Raw genomic sequence first — 23955 nt, forward strand, 5'->3', positions numbered from 1 at the left:
TCAATTTACACTAATTATGGATGAAACAATGATGTCATATTATGACATCATATTACATGAGTGTTTTCCTACCGGCAGAACACAGAGTCCTTTGTGAGACAAAATTACAGTGAGACTAAATTACACGTGTTGCATCTTCCCAAAAGAGGCCTGATAATAAACTTGCTGTGTTTACTGTTTGAGACTGTAGTAGCAATTTTAGGAAAAACTCCTTTTGAATATTTGATAATATGTTATTGTTTGATTGTGATATTTTATTGTTTGATTTAATTGATTTTTTTCATTTGTTTAGTTGTAGGCTAATTTAAATAAATAAACATTTTATAATAAATATTTATTTTTATTAACTGCATACATGTCTTGTGAATTGTAGCCTAATAAATAAGTAGGCTAAATTAATATTTCACTTGACAAAAGTGCAGCACCTATGTAGGCAGCTAAAGGTATTGACACCGCCAGTAGATCCAAAATCAGATCCAAATCCTTTTTGCGTGAGTGTGTGATCCAGCCCGGGTTTTCCCTCACACCTTTATCCAACGTAACGTTAGCCTACTATGCGTTTGAGTGCATGAGTGTGTGAGAGAGATCGAGCCTTGTTTACAGCGTCAATTCAACGGAGAGAGACTACATGATCTACTCCACATCCTTCGCATCTCTTAAATGAAAACAGATCCGATCCTTCAGAAATCATATGTGCCCTCCATACTCCGCTTCTTGAAGAGAAAAATCAAGCTTTGAAATCTCAGACTGAAGATGGTGGGAGGCTGAGAGAGACCATTTTAAAGCCTGGACGAATATTATGTGGCATCTTTCTGAGTTTCTTCACCGATTTTAGGCCTTTCAAAACGCTGGATGAGAAGTACAGGGCATCTTGCAGCTGATGAAGATCACACACACTTACACACACTCGTCCAGACTGTTTTAGCCAGCGGACCTGAGCGGGTTTCACTCAACTACAGCGAAAACCAGCCTGCGAGGAGACCTGCAACGTGTTTTCCCCATTTTTCCCACGCCATGGAGCAGGGAATTGCGGAATATCAAGCCGTTACGTGTTTTTCTTGGTTATTTTCACATAAATCGACAAAGAGAAGCTGTAAAAAATAATATCAAAAACGTTTAAGGAGCCCGAGAATCAGTGCGGTTGAATCCGCCTCATGGTGTGGGCATAACGGGCTGAGTCTGCTGGAGAATCTCGCTGGGGTGTCTGGAGGGTCATTTATCCCAGCAAAACACCATGAAGATGGAAGAAATTGGTTTTCTTTGATTATTTCCAGCTCATGTTTATCTATATTTTTGTTTTCACCCCCTCCATAAGGAGGCACTAAGCTGGATAAACCAACTTTGATCATATTTTTGTACTGAGAAGACTTCAAGAGTCAAGCATCATCTACTTTGAAGGGTTGAGCTGCCTCCCCTATTTTGTAATATATATTTTTTAAAACAAGTGTTTGCCTTGTTTTTGTACAGGAATGAGGTCTAGCAGACAGAGGCGATATTGGACCATGTTTTGTGGTCTGGTGCTGGCCCTCTCCACGCTCTGTCATGGAGAAAGTAAGTTATAGTGAATGCATATGGATTAGAGAAACATATAGCCTAATTGTTGCTGGTCTAAGAAAACCTTCACTTTCATTTTTTTTTGCTTTGTGATTTCACATGTGTAATGAATGATGTTTTAAGCTTTCATTTGTGATGTATGGCAAGAAAACTGTTTCAAATTTCAGACCAACCTGTTACTTTTCACTTAAATGCACGTGTTCCCTGCTTTCCTTGATTTGCATGTTTCATAATAGAAAAGACATGGGGAACAGGCTTATAGTATGCATCACAGAAGTGTCACAGAGTGTTTTGATTATGCAAAGTCAAAAAAGACAACAAAGTCAACTTTGGTCACGCTACCACTGCCATTTAAATGGTCTTTTCATGGGCATTTTACTTCTATATATATCAAATAATTCTGGAATGTCTAATTGTGTTTTACAAGTGCCATCATGTGCACCTGTAGATATAGATCTGCACTTTAGCAGAAGTATGAAAGTCAGACTTGAGTTATCATGACCATGTTATAGCAGCATGGGAGATTTTGTTGAAGTATCTGTTTAAAGTAATTAAACCAACAGTTTCTTTAATAGACTAGAAGTTAAATGCATCCATGCTAACAAAAATATGTTCTAACTAAGAACGTTTTGCCAATGTTACCGTAAAGTTATAAAAACATTATTTCTGAATATTCAACATTCAGTTTTTTAAACGTTTTAAAAATCTTTTTATATTTCTCATTTTGAAAATGTTATGGGAACCTTACTTTTGAATGTTTTCTGAATCATCTAGGCTGTAGTATCGTTTAAAAAACAGTAGACTAACGTCCGACTAAAATGTTTCAGGAAAATGTTCCATGAATGAGTAGCTAACATTTTTGTGCTACTGTTTTGATAATGTTAAAGACCAGATAACTTTAAATGATTATTAACATTACTGGAAGAATATTTGTTTATATCTTTGCGAGAAATTTGCCAGAATGTTAGGGAAGTTCTGAGAGCGTTCACTGTTACATGGTTATCTCTAAGCCAGTCCTTGAAACAATAATAATGTTTATTTCATATAAGATACTCTGGAAATCAGACTTTAAAACTTAAGTTCTTAAGTTCTGGTTTTTAATCCTTTAGTAACCTTCTCGTTTTCTCTTTGCAAGCGTTTGATCTTCCTAAATAGTTTTATGTACAACTTGAGTAGTCTCACAACTGTTTAATGTAGAGTTTGATAAATCACATACGTGTCACTAACTATTAGGCTGTCTGTTAAAGGCTGGCAAAATTGGCCACAGATTATCATTTGTTTTCTTTGGTTAACGTAACTAACAGATAATATTGATATAAGCGTGGTTGGTTACAGTTTGTGCGATCGCTGTCAGGAAAGAGCTGGTCTCTGTTAGGTTAGTAGGATACATTGGATGCTGTGATGTGGTTGCCAGTAAATGAAAGTGATTTTAGAAGAGAAAAAACCATGACATGCTCTGTACGGGCGTGTTTGTTTACTTGTTACTGTATGTCTCATGTTGTTCATGCTGTGATGGGTTTGGAGAATTAACTTTTGCATGCCAACATGCTGGAAGAAATGAGTCATTTTTATTATTAGAGTAATAATATAATGGGCTATGCAAATTTGCTTCTGTTTTTCCAAGCAAAACTGTCTCGCGTTCATCAATTATACTAAAATTGTCCCCATACGTATGTGAAAAACATGCAAGATATTTTTGTCTCTTTAAAATCAATAACCCTGTAAGTTCTTACAAAAAAAAGCAATTTTTGCTTCCCCTTAATGTTTGACCACCACAAAATTTCCATGTTTCCAAGTAAACTGCAAATAAAGACCCCCTGATTCATCCGATTCATCAAGAGAGAGGGAGGGAAAAAAATCAGTTTTTAAAATAGAACATGCAAAAACACCCGCTCTAGCAAAACAGACCCGGTTTTGTTGATTGGAAGAGTGAGGAGTTTGTGAAGTCTGTGTAATTGGGTTTTACTGTTAACCCCAGCGGTTGCAGGGCAGCGAGGTAGTGAGGCAGAGGAGGTTCTTAGTGGAAATCCTAAGTATAACCTGTCTCCCTTGGCACAGGTCGGTTAGAGATTCCCAGTGGGGCATAAATGTGGTTCCGGTTAACTGGTTGATTGATCTCGAGATCAAACGATTTGTTTATTAGTTGATCTGCATTTTTGGTTGGGTTAAAGCAGTTTTTGCTTCTTTCTTTAAATACAGAGTGATTCTCGTACATCCACTTGTCAGTTTAAAATTAATTTAGTTATTTTTTTGAATCAATATTTTAATAGCAATATCTGTAATTTTATCAAACAGGATGGAATGTTTTAGATTAGAGTTCCAAAAAAGCATCACATAACTCATCAAATGAATTGCTGATACTAATGTTTGTGCTGTTGTTTTAGTTCTAAAAAATGATGTCATTTATTAGAGGTTTATGTCATAAAAGTTGCTGTTTTAGTTCTAAAAATGATGTCGTTTCTTAGAGGTTGATGTCATAAAAGTTGCTGTTTTAGTTCTAAAAATGATGTCATTTCTTAGAGGTTGATGTCATAAAAGAATTTGCTTTTGTTAGTGATTTTAGAAAAGACTAAAAAGTGATATTAAGGAAAACCTACGAATTGATTCCAAGTTTAAAACGATATCCCCAATATGCTTAGTTTAGAGAAAAATAAATATAAAGAAACACCTTTAATGTTTATTTAAAGCCATTTTGTTGTGGATATAAAATCACACCATGTTCATTTATTTGTTTTTGTGATTTAAATGAATAGTTCACTTAAAATGAAAATGCTGTCATCATTTACCCACCCTCAAGTTGTTTCTTTCTTCTGCTAAACACAAAATAAGATATTTCAAAGAATGTCGGTAACCAAACAGTTGATGGACCACATTGACTTTCATAGTATTTTATGGAAGTCTTTGGAAGTCAGTGGGGTCCATCAACTGTCTGGTTACAGACATTCTCAAAATAGTTTCCTATGTGTTCAGCAGAAGAAAAAAATTCTTACAGGTTTGAAACAACTTGAGGGTGTGTAAGTGATGACAGAATTTTCATTTTTAAGTGAGCGGTTCCTTTAACTAATATGATTGCTGTTTTTTAAAAGTTAAGTCTTTTTTTTACCCCAGTTTATAAAGACATATTTGATGGGACAAATGTAAACATACAAATGTAAACAATTGCAGAAATATATTTGTAATGTATGTAAGATAAATACATTTGATGTCAGCATTGAAATGATGAGCAGAGAAAGTACCGTCTGAACTTCTGCTAGCAAAAATATGAGGCCTTCTTGATTTTTGGTTTCGTATCCCATTTCCATATGAACGCATTCTGTTGCGATCTGTTTTGTTGTAGAATTTGAAGTGTTAGGATTTACTAGCTTGGTTTAAAAGCTTTTTCCCCCCCTGCTTCATTTCTAAACAGTGACATCAGTTTATGACCTAATTTCCAAATGCCTCCACTCTGCTACCTTTGAGAGTTCGCTATGGTGGGCTGGAATTGGGTTATCAAATGTAAACATGAGATTTGGAGAGCCATCAAAGCAATAAAGATAGCACTGTTTACTCAGCAGTGTGAAAATGTTAGAGTCCGCAGACAGACTGGGTGCTGTCTGTCTTCCAGCGTGGTGAAAGATGCTTGTTTTTGCCAAAGCTTAATTCTGTTTTCTAGCATAATGAATATAATACAGCAATGCACACTTGTTAGAATCAGAATTTAAGGATGACTATAAAAGAAAGGACATTCAAGAGGAAGGAATGGGCCTTATCTCTCTGAGATTATCTAAGATTTAAAGGGTTATAAACTCTAGGTAATGTTATCTTTTAAAGTTTCATTTAAGCTCTGTAATTCAAGAGCTCTATAATTATCTTATTGCATTTTCCAGGGTTCATTTTTTTTAGCTCGGCCTAAATGTTTTAGCATCTTTCTTTGTGTTTCGCCTGTGGGCAAATCACGCCGTGGAAAATAAACAGCATAAAGGGTGGTAGTGAAAGCAGAGATGTCTGTCTCAGGATACCTGTCATAAAAACACAAAAATTTATCTTATAAAGGCTCCCTCATGGCTCATGGCAGTGTGTCAGTAGCAGAAGAAAAACTGCAGTTGGTTGAAACTTCTCACACGTCTCTGGCTTGACAGTCAGTAAATAAGTGTTCGTTTTTTTGGCCTAAATCATTCGACTTGTGTTTATTTAGCGCTTGGTAAATGCTTTTGTGTACCTTGGTACCTACATTTTGTCGTCATTTACTCACTCTCAAACCTATATGCAATATTCTTCTTCAGTGAAACATAAAAAAAGATATTTTAAGGAACATTCAGGTGCAAACAACTTTGGAACCCAAGATAGCTTCAAAATGTATTCTTTTGCATTTCACTGAAGAATGAAAGTCACACAGGTTTGGAATGACACATTTAAGTAAATTGACAGTTGCGATGCACCAACTGACCTTGAATATTTGAACGAACAGATTGATTTCCATGAATCAATCTATTCATTCAAATATTCAAGGTCAGTTTTTAGCATCATTAAAATCTCTCGAAAGCATTGCGACCACCTGTGACTGTTGAATATTACTGTTGAATTGCATTGATTATCTTCTGAATATTTCTGTTTTCCTCCTTCCAGTCTGTGGTCCAGGCATTGACATTGGCAATGACATCAGTAATTTCAAGCGTCTGGAGAACTGTACAGTGGTTGAGGGATACCTGCAGATCCTCCTCATCGGAGGCAAAAACAATAACAACCAGGAGATCTTCCGCACCCTCAGTTTCCCCAAACTGACCATGATTACGGATTACCTTCTCCTCTTCCGTGTATCCGGGCTGGACAGCCTCAGCACCCTCTTTCCTAATCTCGCTGTGATCCGGGGCCGTAACTTGTTCTACAACTACGCCCTGGTCATATTTGAGCTGACCAGCCTGAAGGACATCGGCCTCTACAACCTGCGGAACATCACACGGGGTGCGATACGAATTGAGAAGAATCCCGAGCTCTGCTACTTAGATTCTGTGGACTGGTCTCTCATTATGAATGCTGAATTGAACATTATTGGAAATAAACAGTCCAAGGAGTGTACAGATGTTTGCCTGGGAATCAATGAGGACAACCCTCAGTGTATCAAGACCAACTTCAACGGCAATGACAATTACAGATGCTGGACCTCCAACCATTGCCAGAAAGGTGAGTTACTGGGTTTCTTTGTCTTTATGTTTTGCAGGCCATTTTTTTTAGAGATCTGATCCACTTTTTCAGACAGCAAAGTCAATATCTGATGTGTTGACATTGGATGGTATAGTGATGATATGTAGTAGTTTGCGATATGAGGAAAAAGTCAGCAAATACTAGTGAATTCGGACATGGCTCCTGACAATATTGCATTTTTTATCATGTTATACATGTTGTCCTAACTGTTTTTTGGATAAGGTTTTTAAACCTCAGATTTTTTTTGCTGTTCAGACTGCGAAAAACTAAACCGAATTAAGTCATGTATACGGCAAAAAATCTGAAAACTCGCTGGTTAACTACCATAGCAAAATTTATTTTAAATTTATTTTAAATTTCGTTGAAGAAATTAACTAGCTAGTCACGACTGTTTCCATTCAACCACGTTGGTTAATGATGTCACGCAGGTGGTGAAGTAATAACTACTTTTAATGAATCTGTTCGAGATCGAATTAACGGGAGATGTTTTGCTATAAATCACGGACATGGCATCTGATGACTATTTCTGATACTTCTCAGTTATTTTGCTTTATTTTCAGATTCAATCATAGGCTCGTTCTTACTTAGTAGAGCGTGTTCGCAAATGCGCACTCTAAAAACGACGCTTTAAATCTCTTGACAAACTAAAAAGACGTAAATGACATTTGTATGTATTCTAAATAAAAGACACAGGTTGTACTTAATGTCAGCTTGCTTATTTTGCTCAAGATAAGTATTTGAGTCTACATGTCATGCGTTCCAACCACACAACTTTGCCATGCTGTTTGCGAATGTTCGTTGGAGCTATGGTTTCGGGCAACACGACTCGTTGAACTATGCTGATAACGACAGAACTTGCGATCATAGTTAACGATGCTTTTTGGAAACACACCCTGGTTTGGTTTCGGGAAACGCCAATGTTGAACTATGTTGGTAACAACAGAACTTGTAGTTGGCTAACGATGCTTTTGGGAAAAACACCTCTTAAAGAGAAATTAAAATGTAGGCCTACAGTTTGTGCTAATGGACTCTATAGTACCCCTTGTGGTAATGCTGAGAAATTGCTGCATTTCGCAATACCTTTTGTGTCACAATATCATGTTTTGTGCAGTTTCTGTCTGTCAGTGATCTCCTTACATCCAGGCATCTGTCAACACAAAGCTTTTCTCCGGTTGTTATCTGTTAAGAAGAGAGGGATCATCAAGCATTCGTTCTTTACCTATATTAGGCTTCATATCTTGGCTGGTTTATGCATTACAGTGAAGAGAAGAAGAAAGTGCAAATTTGCTACAGGGCATATTCTAGTATTTTTCTGGTTCTTCTTTGACTTACGCTACTTTCACAATGAAAAATGAAGTCTGATCATTGCAGGGGGTTTCATATGTGCTAGACTTTTAAGATAATGGCCTTGTCTACAGGAAAGTTTGTGTCCGGAAGCGTCCTTGAAATATCGAATTCCTGACAGTGGTAGTGAACCGGATAAAAACAAGCAAATTCGTTACTTTTTTTGTTTTTCATCAAGATGAGAAAAACAAGGTGAAAGAAAGATCCAGAAAGCCACTATAAACTTGAAATACATGCAGATCGCATGCATGGAGAGGTCTGGTTGTAGTCTTCCACTATTGTGGTTTTTTTGGACAGAAGGATGCTGCAGTGGCAGACAAAGCGCCTCTCTCTGAAGGCAAAATACTTTAGCAGTTCCTCCCACTTTCCATATAATTACCTTGTTTTCCTTTAACACAGATGTTTCTTCAAGGGCTGGTAGTGGTTTCCAGTCAGTCTGCCTTGCCTTTTTTCTTCCCAGCTCTTTAATTACCCAGTCAGGACTTGTTGTTCACCAGCCTTGTACTTTGCATTTCAGCTACATTTAGAGTAGACAGAGCTTACTGCAAATGTCTACACACAGGAAAGAGCCCACATCAGATAGACTACTTAACAGTTCAAGTTGACTTGACTTGCAAAATATTCAGCAGATCTGGAACAGTTATCATCTTGTTGCTGCGCAAAACTCTGTTCGCTACGATGCTGGGGTGTTGTGGCTAAGGGATAGCCTAAAACTCAAGTTGTTCCAAACCTCTATACATTTCTTTGTTCTGCTGAACACAAAGGAAGATATTTTGAAGAATGTTTGTAACCAAACAGTTGTGGGGCACCATTGACTTCCATCGAACCAAAAATTGTCAATGGTGCCCCAACAACCATTTGGTTACAAACATAAAACAAATACAGACTCTCAAGCACCATATGGCTTTTGTTGTATTTTCCAAATCTTTTGAAGCCATACACAATAGCTTTATGAATAGTCATAAATGTAAGTATTAATGGAAGATCTTGACATTAGCCCTTTCTCTCCTTGGTGAGAGTAGCAGCGATGTCTGATTCCTCAAAGAATCGTTTTTTTTCAGTCATATCTTTTCAATAAATCACTTGGTCTGGTTTAAAATCTAAATGATTTGTACAAGAATCACTTCATTTTGCTGACTCAATGATTTCTTTTGTTTGAATATCAAATTAAATTTTAGTCTGTTTCTCACACAAATGACTTCAAATGACTTGGAATATAGTGTGTCGTATGTGCTCTTATGCTACTTTTGTGTGCTTTTTGAATGTGAAGAATTCAGATTTAATACTTTGCAATTTTTACCTACCGTATATTTCTCTTCAGAAAAAGTTTGACTCATCAGAAAGAGATCCAAGACAGCAATGCGAGGTGATTACATCACAGGAACTAGCAAACCCAAACATGACCTTTTCAATACCTTGTTAGCTACAGTTTGATCATAACACTAACCTTGAAGCTGTAAATGTCACACGTAGTGGATATTTATCGCAGTAACAGATGCGTCAGTGCAATATGATGCCTTATAGGGGTGTTTTCCTTTGCAGCACAAAATCTGCATCAGGCAATAGGTCATAAAAAATGGTTTCGATGTTAGATTGAAATCTAAATTATACTTTGTTTGGATCACACTACGTGTTGTTTGTTAGCCATTTTCTGTGTTTGCGAAGAGCTTTGCTGTTGTCTGTTGGCGTCTTTGTTTATTTTACAGGTTAGAAGTATCTTATAAGTTGTTTGTGGAAAATAAGTTGTCCAGGCCAGAACGGCAGCTCTGGAACGTGTCTTTTGAAGATGCAAATAAGGAATTTTGGCCGCCTGGTTTGCCGTGATGTTCTTTGGGACGGCAGTAGAAGTGAGTTGGATGTCTGCCATGAGATTTGATGAAGTAGTGAGATTTTGGAGTGGTTTTTCACAGGTGACAGGTGAATGCTTTCTTTCATCTCTCTGCTGACCACCGTTGGGTGGAGACCAAGCGAAAATGTCACTGAAATGTCAAGCGCTTTAGCCGAATAGATTACAATGTCTTATGACTCAGAACTGGAGATTTCTTCTTTGCTCTGAATAACGCAAGGTATTAGGCAGTTTTTAATTTGCTGTGTAGTTGGTTCTCCCATTTTCTTTTTCAGGCAAACACTAAGTCAAAAGGTGTGCGCTAATAGATTCCGATCCATAAAACGCTGACAGGAAAGAGCACCAATAAGCAAAAACAAGTTTTATTATTAAATTGCTCCAAAATGTTATGTGGCCTTTATTAGTCATGTCTGAAGTAGTCTAGTCACTGCCACAAAGCTAGGGTGGTTGCTAGGGCGTTGCTATGCAAGTAATCTCGGATGTTCAGTTGAAGGAGTTCATTTTCCAGCAAAGCTGTTTTCATCAATGCAGTAGGCTATATAACTTAGTTATTGTTCAAGTACAAATTTAAGCAATTATTTACAGTGTATTTTTACAATATTAAAATATAACAAAAAACATACATTTGATGTGTATATAAATGATGTAAAATGTAATGTAGAGTTATTTTGAGGAGGAATATATAAAATATGTATTTAGACATCATATTTGATACTATAAATTAAACAAAAATTACAGTGTATAAAAACAGTGTTAGGGTTTTGTAGTAACTTTTGCAGTAGGGTTTTTGGGTTTTTTAGTTTTTTTGTCATCTCTAACACCAAGTATTAGCAGCAGCAGTAATGTGACCCTTGCCTTGGCAAACACCACTAAAAAAAAAACGTTCACGTTTGTCAATGCTTTCTGAAAAATGGCCAGTGTAAAGAACCGAAGGCGAAAACGTTTGTTTTGATTTCAAATGTAGACGTTTAACTACTACCAATGTGGCTGACTAAGTTACGAGCACAGTCTCTGTTATCTAGCCGAAGAACGAGCCGCGGCGCCCCGCGGGAGGGAAAGCACTCATCACTTAATGAGCTGCCTCTGAGTGATCTCATCCGCTCTGCACCACGGCCGGAAACATTCAGCTCCCGACAAACGCTTGGGGGACTCTCTCAAAACGGCCGACCGGAGAATGGGGGCCTTGTTTTAATTACCGTCCGTTTATCTTGCCCACATGTAAAGGCTGGGTTTCTGCCTGGCCAGGCAGCACAATAGTGTGACTTCCTCTTTGTGTTCTGCCTCTCCCACATACTTCATTAACCTCGGCGGACAGTATAACTCTTTCACCGGAGCATTGTGTCTTCGCTAGAACGGCTCAATGCCGGAGTCACTGTCAAAGACACAGTCTGCCCTTGATGGTGTCATGCAGAATAGTCTTGGCTGTCATCAAGGTTACATGTTTGTCAAACTTTGTTGTGTGGCTAACAACAGTTTGTTTTAGACAAGAACTGCATGTGACGGTTGAGTTCAGTGGAATAGCTGCATGCTAGTGTAATTTATGGATGTCTGGAATGAATAATCTTTTCTTGCCCTAAAAATAAAAACGTATAAAATGTTTTAAATAAATATTTATTTAAAAATTATTTTGATAGATAGATAGATAGATAGATAGATAGATAGATAGATAGATAGATAGATAGATAGATAGATAGATAGATAGATAGATAGATAGATAGATAGATAGATAGATAGATAGATAGATAGATAGATAGATAGATAGATAAATTATAAGCAACATGAGGGCTGGGTTAAATATATCGATTTCTCGATTTTAATCTATTCTTATTTTGAAGAACGAATATGTGACCCTGGACCCTGTATACATCTCAATTTAAAAAACTGGTTTTGTACCAGTCTTTTTTTTTTTAATTGAGATGTATACATCATCTGAAAGCTGAATAAATAAGCTTTCCATTGATGTATGGTTTGTTAGGATAGGACAATATTTGGCCGAGATGCAACTATTTGAAAATCTGGAATCTGAGGGTGCAAAAAAATCGAAATATTGAGAAAATCGCCTTTAAAGTTGTCCATTTCTGTTGGCGATAGTGCTGCATTCATTCACAAAAATACATTTTTGATATATTTATGGTAGGAAACTTACAAGATATCTTCATAGAACATGATCTTTACTTAATATCCTAATAAGTTTTGGCATAAAAGAAAAATCGATAATTTTGACCCATTCAATGTATTGTTGGCTATTGCCACAAATATACCCGTGCGACTTATGACTGGTTTTGTGATCCAGGGTCACATATCGATTCCTAAATACCAAGAATCGATCTTTCAGTCTATGCTGTTTTTAATTTGATGAATGAAAAAAGCTTTGTAGCTTGCCTTCAAAATAAATTGCAATAAGCTTTGTGCTTTATAACTGTTGTTGATGGTACAAAGTCTCAGCTTTCGAATTCTGTCAATTTTTTTTTACGAAATTCAAACAATAAATATTTTTTTGGTTTTCTTTAATGTGGTGCGACTGAATAGTTGGAATTTATTGCATATTCATTGTATTTTTACTTCAATTCTTCAATACTTCGGTTCTTTAATATTTAATGCATTTTTGAATAAATACATCATATTTTAATGATAGCCACCATATAAATGTTTATATATAAAAAAATAAAATAAAAGCAGTAGAAACATTGTCCTTATGTATTACAAATGTATTGTAGCATTAATATTAATATTATTATTATAAAAACTTCCTTGTGTAATTTAAATGTAACCTAAAAAATCAATTATTTAACCTTTCATATTATAGTGATGTGCCAACTTGTGTTCCCTGTATAGTACAGTTTCCTGTTCTGTACCCGGTAGGCCCTAATTAATCTGTCTAATTTAATCTAATCAGAATCGAATCACAAGCTTGTGAATCACATCGTGCAATTTGTTTTGATGCCCAGCTCTAATACACATTGTGAGAATGTTTTCATGGCAATGAAATAAATACTCCCAAGCCTATCATTTCAAATGACAAAAATTCTCATTATTATAATGCGAAAAGGAAAAATATTAAAGTGTGATTATACACCATTATAGTACTTGTTGTAGTGCCTTTAAATTGTGTTTTTAAATTGTGTGCCAAAATATTGTCCAATATCGTTCGTTATTATATAAAGAACTTTTTTTTTTATCATAGAGATTTTGGGGAGAAAAATGAAAATTCTGTCATCACAACAACTTCAACAAAATGTTCATTTTTGGGTGAACTATCCCTTCAAGATGCAAACATAACTTGCATAGAATGGGCTTTTTTAATGCTATTTTATTTTGTTATTTTACATTTATTTGATTAATTGTATATTATTATTATTGTTATTTTTATTATTATTATTTTCTTTTTGATTTTGGGGTGAAATATGACGTAGACCCAACAGTGTAGCATTATACAGGCTTGTACATTGAGTCCCGTTTGTCATTTAAGTGCACACTCCGTATAGGCCAACTCTCTTAGTCGGATTCTTGCAGCGTCTGCTCAGGCATGCCGAAACATCCGTTATCAGATTGCCTGTGTGTGGCGTCGGTGGAGCAAACGGGAAGAGAGGAATCTGTCCCTTTAAGTGGGCATATAATTAGGCAGGAATTCCAGCTGGCTTAGTCACCGCTGTATGGGGAGGATAAAGGGGAAAACCATCGCTCTCAGCCGTTGCAGGGACCACTGGCTCGCTCTATCATTCTGCAAGAATGTGTGTGAAAATCGTGGGGGCAGGGGTGGGGTTGCTGTGGTGATAGCAGGGGTTGCTTTGCAAGGGCAGTCTGGGGTTGTGTGATTTTGGCACCGCTTGTTTAACCAGTAGGATTCCAGACTTTTGCCCAAACACGTTAGGAATGATCTAAGTTTCGGCATAGGTGATGGCTTCAAGGAAGGCTTATCTTTTCCTATTGTTTGTCGCAAGCCTTTTGTTTAGGAAAGCGGCTGGAAATGCTTAATAAAAGGCCATTGCGCAACTTTTGCACTTTAAAAAAAATGCTTTTAAAGACAACATGAATCACACTTGCCGAAATGGTGTTACCTCTTCCCACACCGTTTGTGCTACAGACATGAAAGATGAATCATGCTGCTTATTGAAGAGATCCATGTCTAGAGACCAAAATATTTCTTAGAGACTTGGATGTGGACTTTTTGTCTTTGGCCAGTAAGAAGCAACCAAACAGCAAGTTTTGGCATCTGAATTAAATCTGATTACATAAAACAAATATGTAAATGTTCACTACCATTCAAAAGTTTGGGATTTGTAAGATTTTGAAAGAAGTCTGTTATTCTCACTAATGCTGCATTTATTTGATCAAAACAGTAATATTGTGAAAATTATTACAATTTATTTTACATATATATATATATATATATATATATATATATATATTAGGGCTGGACGATAAAACGATAACGATAATTATCGCAATATAATTTTTCGCGATAAAACGATATCAAGAGTTCGATAAATGTTCGATAATGTTTATGCGCCAAAAGCGGAACGAAACTCATTTGAACCTCGCGCCACACGGACCATTAATCCGCTCGGCTCAAAGTCCAAACGGCAGCGCGAGCTCACTAGGGGGCCGACCACTGATCTATATAATGTCATTCTATATAGATCAGTGGGGCCGACACGTTTACTCTGATCGCTCTCGTCACGAGATCCAGTGAGAAGCGCTTGAATTCAGTGAGGAACACAATGTCTCAGTGATTTAACGGCAGTTTAAGTTGATCAGTTTAAGTTTATAAGTTGATCAGTTATCAGATCAGTTTAAAGGCAGATGAAACAGCGCTGACAAACAGGAGAAACACTGCGCAACGATACAGTCAGAAGGCTTTTCCGTCTACAAATTCCCATCATTTACCATGGATTTACTGTAACGTTAGCCTAGTAATATTAACTGCACCATGAAATGTGGGATATACATATTGAATTGTATTATATTATTAATGTAGACGATGTATTAAAGGACTGATGGAATATAATTACAGTATTTAATAATGTATTTAGGCTACTGTTTTTCATACAAATACCATAGAAACAATAAAGGTACATTTTGCCATGATAGTGAGGTTATCATGATCTAAATGCATGATACTGGATGACCAATGGTTAAGTTTAATAAAACTCAAACAGTCAGAATATTACATTTTACCAAATAAAAATTAGCACATGCAGAAAACTAAGAAATGAATTGTCCAATAAAGATATTATTTTGTTAAGGAAAAATGACAAATGTTTGAATGTTCTACCTCAGATTTGTGAAATGTTCACCAGTTGGGCAAGTGTTGGTTCTGATATGTTCTGATAATAAAGAGTAGTTTAAAACCACAATTAACGCTCTGGTTTCTACAACTTTCACTTAGGAGCAAAAATCTGCCTTTAAACTTGAAAGAAATAAAGATTTGACTTTTATCGTGTTAATTATCGATATCGACTGATATAAAAAAAATTATCGTGATTTTTTTTTTTGCCATATCGCCCAGCCCTAATATATATATATATATATATATATATATATATATATATATATATATATATATATATATATATATATATATATATATATATATATATATATATATATATATAATTTTTTTTTTTTATTTTTTTTTTTTTTTACATGGCTCGGCTGAATTCCAATGTAGCTGCGAAGTATAACAGACCGTTGCCATGAAAAACAGCGCGTTGCTATGGACGCGGAACGGACTATTTTCTTTGGCGGAAGCAATACAATCGTTTTTAAATCAATAAACTCCTTTTTAAATCAATAATTCGTGTCAAATTATTTATTTATTTTGTAGGTAGCCATGTAATAAGCCTGATAATGTATAGAGAGGCGGTCGTTATAGCGAATAACAACCCCTTCAGGCTGATTCAAGACCCCTCCGCTTCGCGTCGGGGTCCTGTTCAGCCTGTCGGGGTTGTTATTCGCTATAACGACCACCTCTCTATACATTATCCCTTATATGCTGATTTGCTCCTCATGAAACATTTCATATTATTATCAATGTTGAAAACAGCTGTGCTGCTTAATACATAAAACATTTTCTTTAATAAATGGAAAGAACAGCATTTATTTGAATGAAATAGAGTAATAGAATGGAATAGAATACACTTTTAATCAATTTAATGCATCTTTTCTAAACAAAACTTAATTTCTTAAAAAAAAACCCTGAAAATATCTTACACCAAGCTTTTGAACAGTAGTGTATAATGAAGAAAAAAACATTTTCCTGTTGAGTTTGTCCTTAGAGGCTGCAAAAAAAGACCTTCTGTGTTGTCTTTAAGTTTAAGTTTAGTGTTAAAAGGCTTATTGCTTATATGAAAAGATGCAACATTCTGACATTTCTGCTGGCATTTGAATTGGTCTGAATTGAATGACCCTCTTTGTTAATAAAATATCTGTGTGGATTAGATTAGCACATCCTCCCCGCTATCTCTGCAGTTTGTTTTCAGACCCTTTTTTTTTCTGGCTTGATGGTAGGACCAATCCAGTGAGACTCCTCCACCACATGAACAAGTGCAGGAAGTGGAGTAAGCGGAGATCATTTTGATCCGTCTGTTTCTTCCTCTTGTGCGACTGAAGCATACGAAGGGGAAATTGGGCCTCGCGTGCCATGCGTGGAGAGAGTTTCCTGCAGATTTACAGGGAGGCTGTGATTCATCCCACACACTCAGTGTCTCATTCACAGAAACACTAGCGTGATGTCGCTTCCTGTTTCATACGCTCGGTTGTAGATTACCCGCAGTCAGAGTGTGATGCCAGTAACGATGTCTCTTTTTTTTTTTTTTTTTTTTTGTCACCGTCACATTTTGTGTCCTTTTTTCTTCTTCTTAGTTAATAAGACTAAAGAATAAAGATTCATTTTTAGATTTTCCCAAAAATGACCTTGAAAGCCACCGGATTATTAGTTGAATCCTCCTTTCCTCGGGTGAATTTAGATGGAATGATGTTGCTGCTGATGTTGGCGCGTGTCAAAATATTTGTGTTGTCAACTTGGTTCAACGTAGGGCTTATTCTTGTCTTTAAGGGCTTCATCTTCGCTTGTGACGCTGATGTGTTTCCCTTCCCGTCCTGGAGCAGACAGTTAGACTTAATCCAGGGCCTCATTACGGTTGTCAGCGCTGTCCCTAATGGCCACAGGTAGCTGGGAGCGCCCTGTCGAGCTGTCTTCCTGTCTGTCTCTTCTGGAACACCCAGCTTTACTTGTCCGTTAGCTACAACGAATGATTTACAGCGTGCCACTCATTAAAGTTCGCCAGATATTTCTGTGGCGTAATTGTTTGTAAGCCACTGCAAGAAACCAAGCCTGAATCTGAAAAACTTGTTTTTGACCGTCTCTAATGGAGATTCATTAGACCATCTTAAAATACAGCAATAATGAGTTGACAAACAGTTATTTTTCCACAGCTTTGGGGTTTTCTTAAGCATAACAAGTTGGAGTGTTTTTAAAAGACGGGGATGGGAATCATAAGGATTTGGTTTCTTAATTTAATGACTTGCTTTTCAGTAAGTGAATCTGATTTATTCATAAGTGTTTTTAATTCACTAAAGGCCCGATATACTCAGCAAAGTTATTTTTCGTACTTCGCTTAGGGGTCAAAAGAAGTTTGAAATATGTGACCAGCGATATACTGTTAGCAGCATTTATATGAATATGTAAATATATAATGTGGGCTTTCCTTTCAACAACAAAATACACAACAAAAATGACTGTGGTGAAAAACTGAATTATAGCGATGTCTGTATGTTTGCACAAGCTCACAAGTCATGTCACATTTATTTATATAACACTTTATACAATAGATTGTTTAAAAGCAAGCAGCTTTATTCATACCCATGGATGTCTGACCTTGACGGACTGAACATCAAGAAGAAATGAAATGAACTGAAAAAGATTTCCACGACAAAGAAGGCGGATCCTCAGAGCCACACCTACTTATTACGCAATCGCCATGGACCAATGGTAGTTTGAAGGTCCAACGAACTTTTCTGGGAAATTTGCTTTGGCAAGCTGTTTTGAACTCATGAAACGAACACAAATTTAATTTTGTTTTTGCCTGATTTTGTTTGAAATGACACCAGTTCGTTCTTCGTATAGGCTAGTATATACTGTACGTGTATATACGCCTTAAAAAATCGGCTCATAAGGCACATGCTTGTTTAGTTTTTCAATGTATTTATTAATTATTCACTAACATAGATTCTCATAAGGAGTCATTTGTCGAGAATCGGCCGCTGCATGTATTTGGTTCTCTAAAAAGTACTGGCTCATAAGAGTCAATTATTTTGGATTTGGACAATGCAATTTATACTGGTTTTATTTTTTTATTATTTGTTATTTACTAACGAAGCTTCTCATAAGGAGTCAAGCTACACTGGTCGTGTATTGATGATTCATAAGGAACCAGCTCATAAGAATCATTTGTTTAAATTTTTTACTATGGCAGTCATGCACTTTTTTATTTTTTTTATTTTGTTATTTGTGTCTTTATGCCCTAACAAACCTCATAGGAATCATTTGTTTGGCAGTTGAACTACTTTGGTCGTGCTGTAGGCAATGTTTTTGATTCCCTAAAGAACCAGCCCATTAGTCATTTGATTTGAATTTGTTCAATGCCTATTGAGCTGTTTTCATTTGTTTTATTTATTAAGCTTCTTATAGGGAGTTGTTTGATTGGGAATTGGATTACACTGGTCTGTTTTTTATTCACTAAAAAAAGAAGTGTCTCATAAGACAAAGACAAGTCAATTAGAATGTTGTTCTGTACTAAATCATTTTGGGATTTGAAACTCTTACCCCAAGTATGAGCAATACTAATAATGATAAACCACTAATAAACTATTCTTAGGTGATATTGTAGATTTGAAGCGTTATTATAGGATTCACGTTTTTCAACATTTTCATATATATGATATCTCAAAGGTGCCTCATCCAGACATTATCATTTATGCATTTTAAGTGACAAATATCATTGCTATTCCATCGCTGTTTCCTTACTGCTTGACCAGGATCTCTGTTATGCATACAGAAGCGCAGCCTGGCAGTTAAGGCATTGTTATTCAGAAACTTCCTCTGGAAGTAGGTGAGAGGGTGTAGGAGCTGTTCTCAGCCAGGTAAGTGGCCTAATGTCTGAGCCACAGGTGAAAGCGAACACTCGTGACACTAAGACGGATGTGTGAGCAGATATGGCTGCTGTCTTGCTCCAGTAATGTCAGAGATTAAAAGAGGATAAGTATGAAGTGTTTTACGGTTTCATCATCAGATAATATGGACTTAGTACGGGTTATATATAGCCTAGTGGAACACACGGTGTACCTTAATACCAATTAAAAACTGTTCCTTATGAAATGAACTGGCAAGGGCAAAAAGCGCAGATTACTTGTGAAGCTCTGCACTTTGCATGGGGGTAGTTTGTGGTCCGGTGAACCACTGTATCATGGGCTGCATGAGTGTGGGTAAACCGTGCCAGTTTGGAGCCAGTAGCACATATAGGGTCATTCCGAGGTCAACATGAGGTCCCCGTCTCAAATTTGTGATTTTGTTCATATTTTTTTTTGAAAGCCAAAATATGAAATGTCACAGAGGTATATTTACTGAGTAATCCACTAATTTGTAGACGGGGGGTCAAAATGACATTTTTCTCCTGAGATTTGGAGCCAAATTAGAGGGCTGTAAAAATAACTTTAGAAAGATGGCAGCATCATTATTTTGTTTTTACTCAGAGATTGGTAGGTTTATTAGTAAAATCTGTTGACTTAAGCAATCTTTGTTTCATTATAAGTTGACTTTTAATATTTTGGTTTTCATCTGATTTCATCTTCTGAAATTTGGTTCATTTGACACAGGGATTTTTTGCAGAGGCCTAAATATACCTCAACACGGGTTCATTTGGATGCCACTTAGGTCTGGGTCATATCTATATATAATATTGAGATGTGATATGCATGTTAGGTTGAGTTTCTGTTTATGTTCACTGATCAATGTTTTTATGTAAATAAAAGCCTAAATTCAATCTGTTCATCATGTAAAGCGATTGTGTGTCTTCAGAAAATTGCCTAAACCACTCAATGTGGTTCAATGACTCAATGTCAATGTAGGGACAGCTAGCTCTCAGATTTCATCGAAAATATGTTAATTTTTGTTCCGAAGATGAACGAAAGTCTTAGTGGTTTGGAACGGACGTGAGGGTGAGTACAAGATGACCGAATCTTCGTTTTTGGGTGAACTATGCCTTTAAATCACAAAACAAAGAATCCCCAAAAAATGAAATGTAAAACACACAATTTAGGGAACATTTAAATGGATTTCGTGGGGCCCTAAATTAAAGGTATGCTACTCTGTGGAGTTATGTGAACAAACAAGTTTCCACGTTTACATTCATTCTAAAGGACTAACAAATATGTGGAGAGCATTTCCTTACCCATTAATGGAAAGGGAATATTGTGGTAAATATCAATATCGTATGACATGGAAAAAAATATCGTGACAATATTGTTGACCGCATCGCCCATCCCTAAAAAGTAAGTGGAGATGTGTAAGAACGTATCTTTTGTGCCCGTGGAGATGAGCAGCACCCACACTGACCCCCCGCTCAGTGTTGGTGTATCCAGCTTAGAGTGTGTTTACACGTGTCTGTTTAATAGCTCAGCACCTCTCCGCTCACCCCTGCTAATGTGCTCACTCGACTGAGCTGTGGACACAGTTGATGGAAAGTTACCGAGTTCACTGTTGTGCGTTATAGTTGCCCTTTCACCTCTTCAACCCGTTTGAAATATTGGTCTTTTAACCTCTTGTCCTCAGGGCATCAGTTAAACCAATGAAGACAATAAGGTTTAATGTGTTTTATAATGTTTATAATGCTCTTCTTGAAGTCAACATGAAATCAACATTGAATGCAATTCCTGCTGTTACTGCAGTCGATTCATCAGTACATGTCCTATAGCTGAAATTGCTTTTATAATGTAACAAAAGATTCCCATTTCAAATAAATGCTGTTCTTTTGAACTTTCGTTTCATCAAAGTATCCTAAAAAAATATGTATCATGGTTTCCACAAAAATATGAAGCAGCACAACTGTTTTCAATATGGATAATAATAGGAAATGTTTTTTGAGCAAAAAATCAGCATATTAGTCTGATTTCTGAAGGATTATGTGACACTGAAGACTGGAGTAATGATGCTGAGAATTCAGCTTTGCCATCACAGGAATAAATTACATTTTAAATTGTAATAATATTTCACAATATTACTTTTTTTTTACTGTATTTTGATTAAATTATTGCAGCCTTGGTGAGCATAAAATACTTTTCAATAACACAAATAAAAAATTGTACAGACCTCAAATTTTAAACAGTTGTGTACATTTTGGACTAGATGAATAGAGTAGAATAGAGTAGAATAGAGTAGAATAGAGTAGAATAGAGTAGAATAGAGTAGAATAGAGTAGAATAGAGTAGAATAGAGTAGAATAGAGTAGAATAGAGTAGAATAGAGTAGAATAGAGTAGAATAGAGTAGAATAGAGTGCTTGAATTTATTTTCATCTGTACGAGATGTCATCATGGCACTATGGTCATACTACAGGGACAAATTAGCTTCCCTCTCAAAAGCACAATCAAGTCTCGCTTCTTGCAGGGATCGAACCGTTGCGTTCAGACTGTTATCTTTAGCATTTACTATCTCACTGTAAAATCAGTGCTTTGCTTTTGCCTTTTGTTGTGATATTAGAACAGTATATTAATCCATATAGGCCACAGTTGTTGTTCAGTGTCGTATGGAGCAAACACGGGCCAAGTGCAGCTGTAGCTGAGTATATACAGCCCATGTGACCCTCTGTGCTCTCTCTTCCTCTACCTTCTTCCTCTCCAGCTCTCACAGCTGTTTCTGAGCAGGTGATGCAGGTGCTAAAGTTCCCAGACCGCTCTCTGGAATGGAGAATTGCTGTTCGCTCTGACATGGGAAGATATCACGGAGGCTCGGCATAGCACCGCATACTGTGTGCAGCAATAAATCAGGACTTGCCATTGTTCCTGCTGTCCATTGTCTTGACCTTGCGAGAGACTAGATTTGTTTGCGTAAGGCGTTTTGCATTTACATTTGCTTATTGAACACCGCAACCAACGTCTGATTATTCATGTCTGGCCAAACAATCTAATGTCTGTTGTTTATTGCTTGGCACCTGGTGTTCTTTTATAGACATTTGAGATGGCTAGGTGCTTGGATTGGTACGTTAGTGAATATATAAAGAGAAAAGGGGAAAACGGGGACATTGTGGCCTTTTTTTTTTTACACTTAAAGTCAACATGAAATTAAAATTGACCATATTTGCTTTATTACATCTTCCTTTTATTGTTGCATTGATTTAATCAAAATCTGCCTCTAAACTGACTTTCATTTCAGTAGACATCACCAAACCTCTTATTTTTCAGCCCATTACCTTTTTTCCTTGTAATATCCTGTTAAATATCGCTTGGGAAAAACATCAGATATGTAGGTCAAATGTTTGTGAACGCATATCATGTTGACTTTAAAGTGTCTCAAGTGGTAGATTGTAAGTGTGAGGGTTAAATCTGTTCGGGGAGCTGGAAGTCTCTTCTTTCAGATGGTGAAGAAGTGGTATGCGAAACAGCCAGGATGGCATGATTAGCACTTGGCCGTTGAGTGACGAAACCGAACACAATGTTTTACTGGACTGCTCGCCGCAAAAGTAAACAAACTCGGGAACTTTAGGGGGGTTGTAACGCCCACACCAGACAGATGACCGGTGAAATTCGCATGTAGATGTCCTCTTCCAGTAAACACATTTGAGTTTACAGCTGTGTCTGGGGAGGAAAAAAAAGTATTGCAGTGATTGCAAGTATTGTTGTGAGTAATGCAAGCATCTCAGAGCAGAGAGATGGAGGATCAGAGGATGGTTCATCTTGTTTCTTTCGTTGTCACGAATTTGCATGAAAATAAAACTCGAGCTATTAAATATGGTAAAATTCTTTCCAATAGCTCAAGCACTGGGGAAAGAGGAGAAACTGTGCTACTCAGGAACTGATTCTGCTGTTTTGTGAACACATTCCTGGGAATCGCCAGAGATTCTGGTGTGGTATCAGTGGGTTTTAAGTACATCCAAGTAATTTCACAACAGAATGTCTGAAACTTTATTACACATCAGACCCCTGACTTTGTCTATGTTCAAAGATTGCTTGTTTTATAAGCAGCTGAATACGTTTAGCAGCGTTCACACACCTGGAATGCGCGTCGTAGACATTAATTTCTTGAATCAGAATTTTTATTTGGATTGAGGTAGCAAACAGGATGCAAAATTGCAACTTGAATTGCAAATTAAAAATTACATTTTAACTAGTAAACTCAATTTGACAAGACAAGCTTGCCTTGAAGTTAGAAGGGTTTATAGGTTTTATAGGCAATTTATGGACAATTTTATGGACAATTAATTATGTAGATAGAGAGACTGAATGTTGGCTGGGTGGATGGACGGATGAACGAACGAACGGATGGATGGGTGGATACAGTGACTACCAATGGGAATTGAGTGGGAATTCTTTCTAGCAACCAGAAGGACGTACCTTGGTGACTTCTAGCTATTTAATTGCGATTTAGATTGTGTCAGCGCTGCTTTAATGCTTTTTCTATGCGACCGTCTGATTTGTAGCTACAGTATAATGGCCTCTTTGCCTTTCATTTCCCTTTAATCAAAGCAATTACAGTAATTTTCAGTTCTCTACTGCTTTTATCATCCACTATTTGTGTAATATGCGACAGACGCAGGCCTTTGATAAAATGTATTTTTAGTGAAAATGAAGAATTCTCTTTGGCTCTTCACATTGCACTGTCAGACTTCATCTAAAAGTCAATCGGTTTAGTTTATTGTGAAAATTGCTGTGGATTCTCAAAGCTTTCGCTATATTGAATTTGCTGATTGGGCATTAACAGAGGAATACTCACTGTATGACTCACACACCTTCTCCTTGATTACCTATATCCACTTG

At 36.6% G+C, this 23955-nt stretch overlaps 1 protein-coding gene across 1 annotated transcript in view; it reads left to right on the top strand.

Moving 5' to 3' along the window:
- The first annotated feature begins 531 nt into the window (after positions 1–531).
- Positions 532–23955, top strand: part of igf1rb (insulin-like growth factor 1b receptor) — an 87790-nt gene continuing 64366 nt past the window's right edge. The window contains exons 1-2 of the mRNA XM_081358725.1: positions 532–1551; positions 6160–6714. Of these exons, the coding sequence (XP_081214851.1) occupies positions 1470–1551; positions 6160–6714 (637 nt within the window). The 5' untranslated portion in view covers positions 532–1469. The remainder of the gene's footprint in view (positions 1552–6159; positions 6715–23955) is intronic.

This window comes from Scardinius erythrophthalmus (assembly GCF_964197995.2).
Source record: "Scardinius erythrophthalmus genome assembly, chromosome: 2".
NCBI lineage: Eukaryota > Metazoa > Chordata > Actinopteri > Cypriniformes > Leuciscidae > Scardinius > Scardinius erythrophthalmus.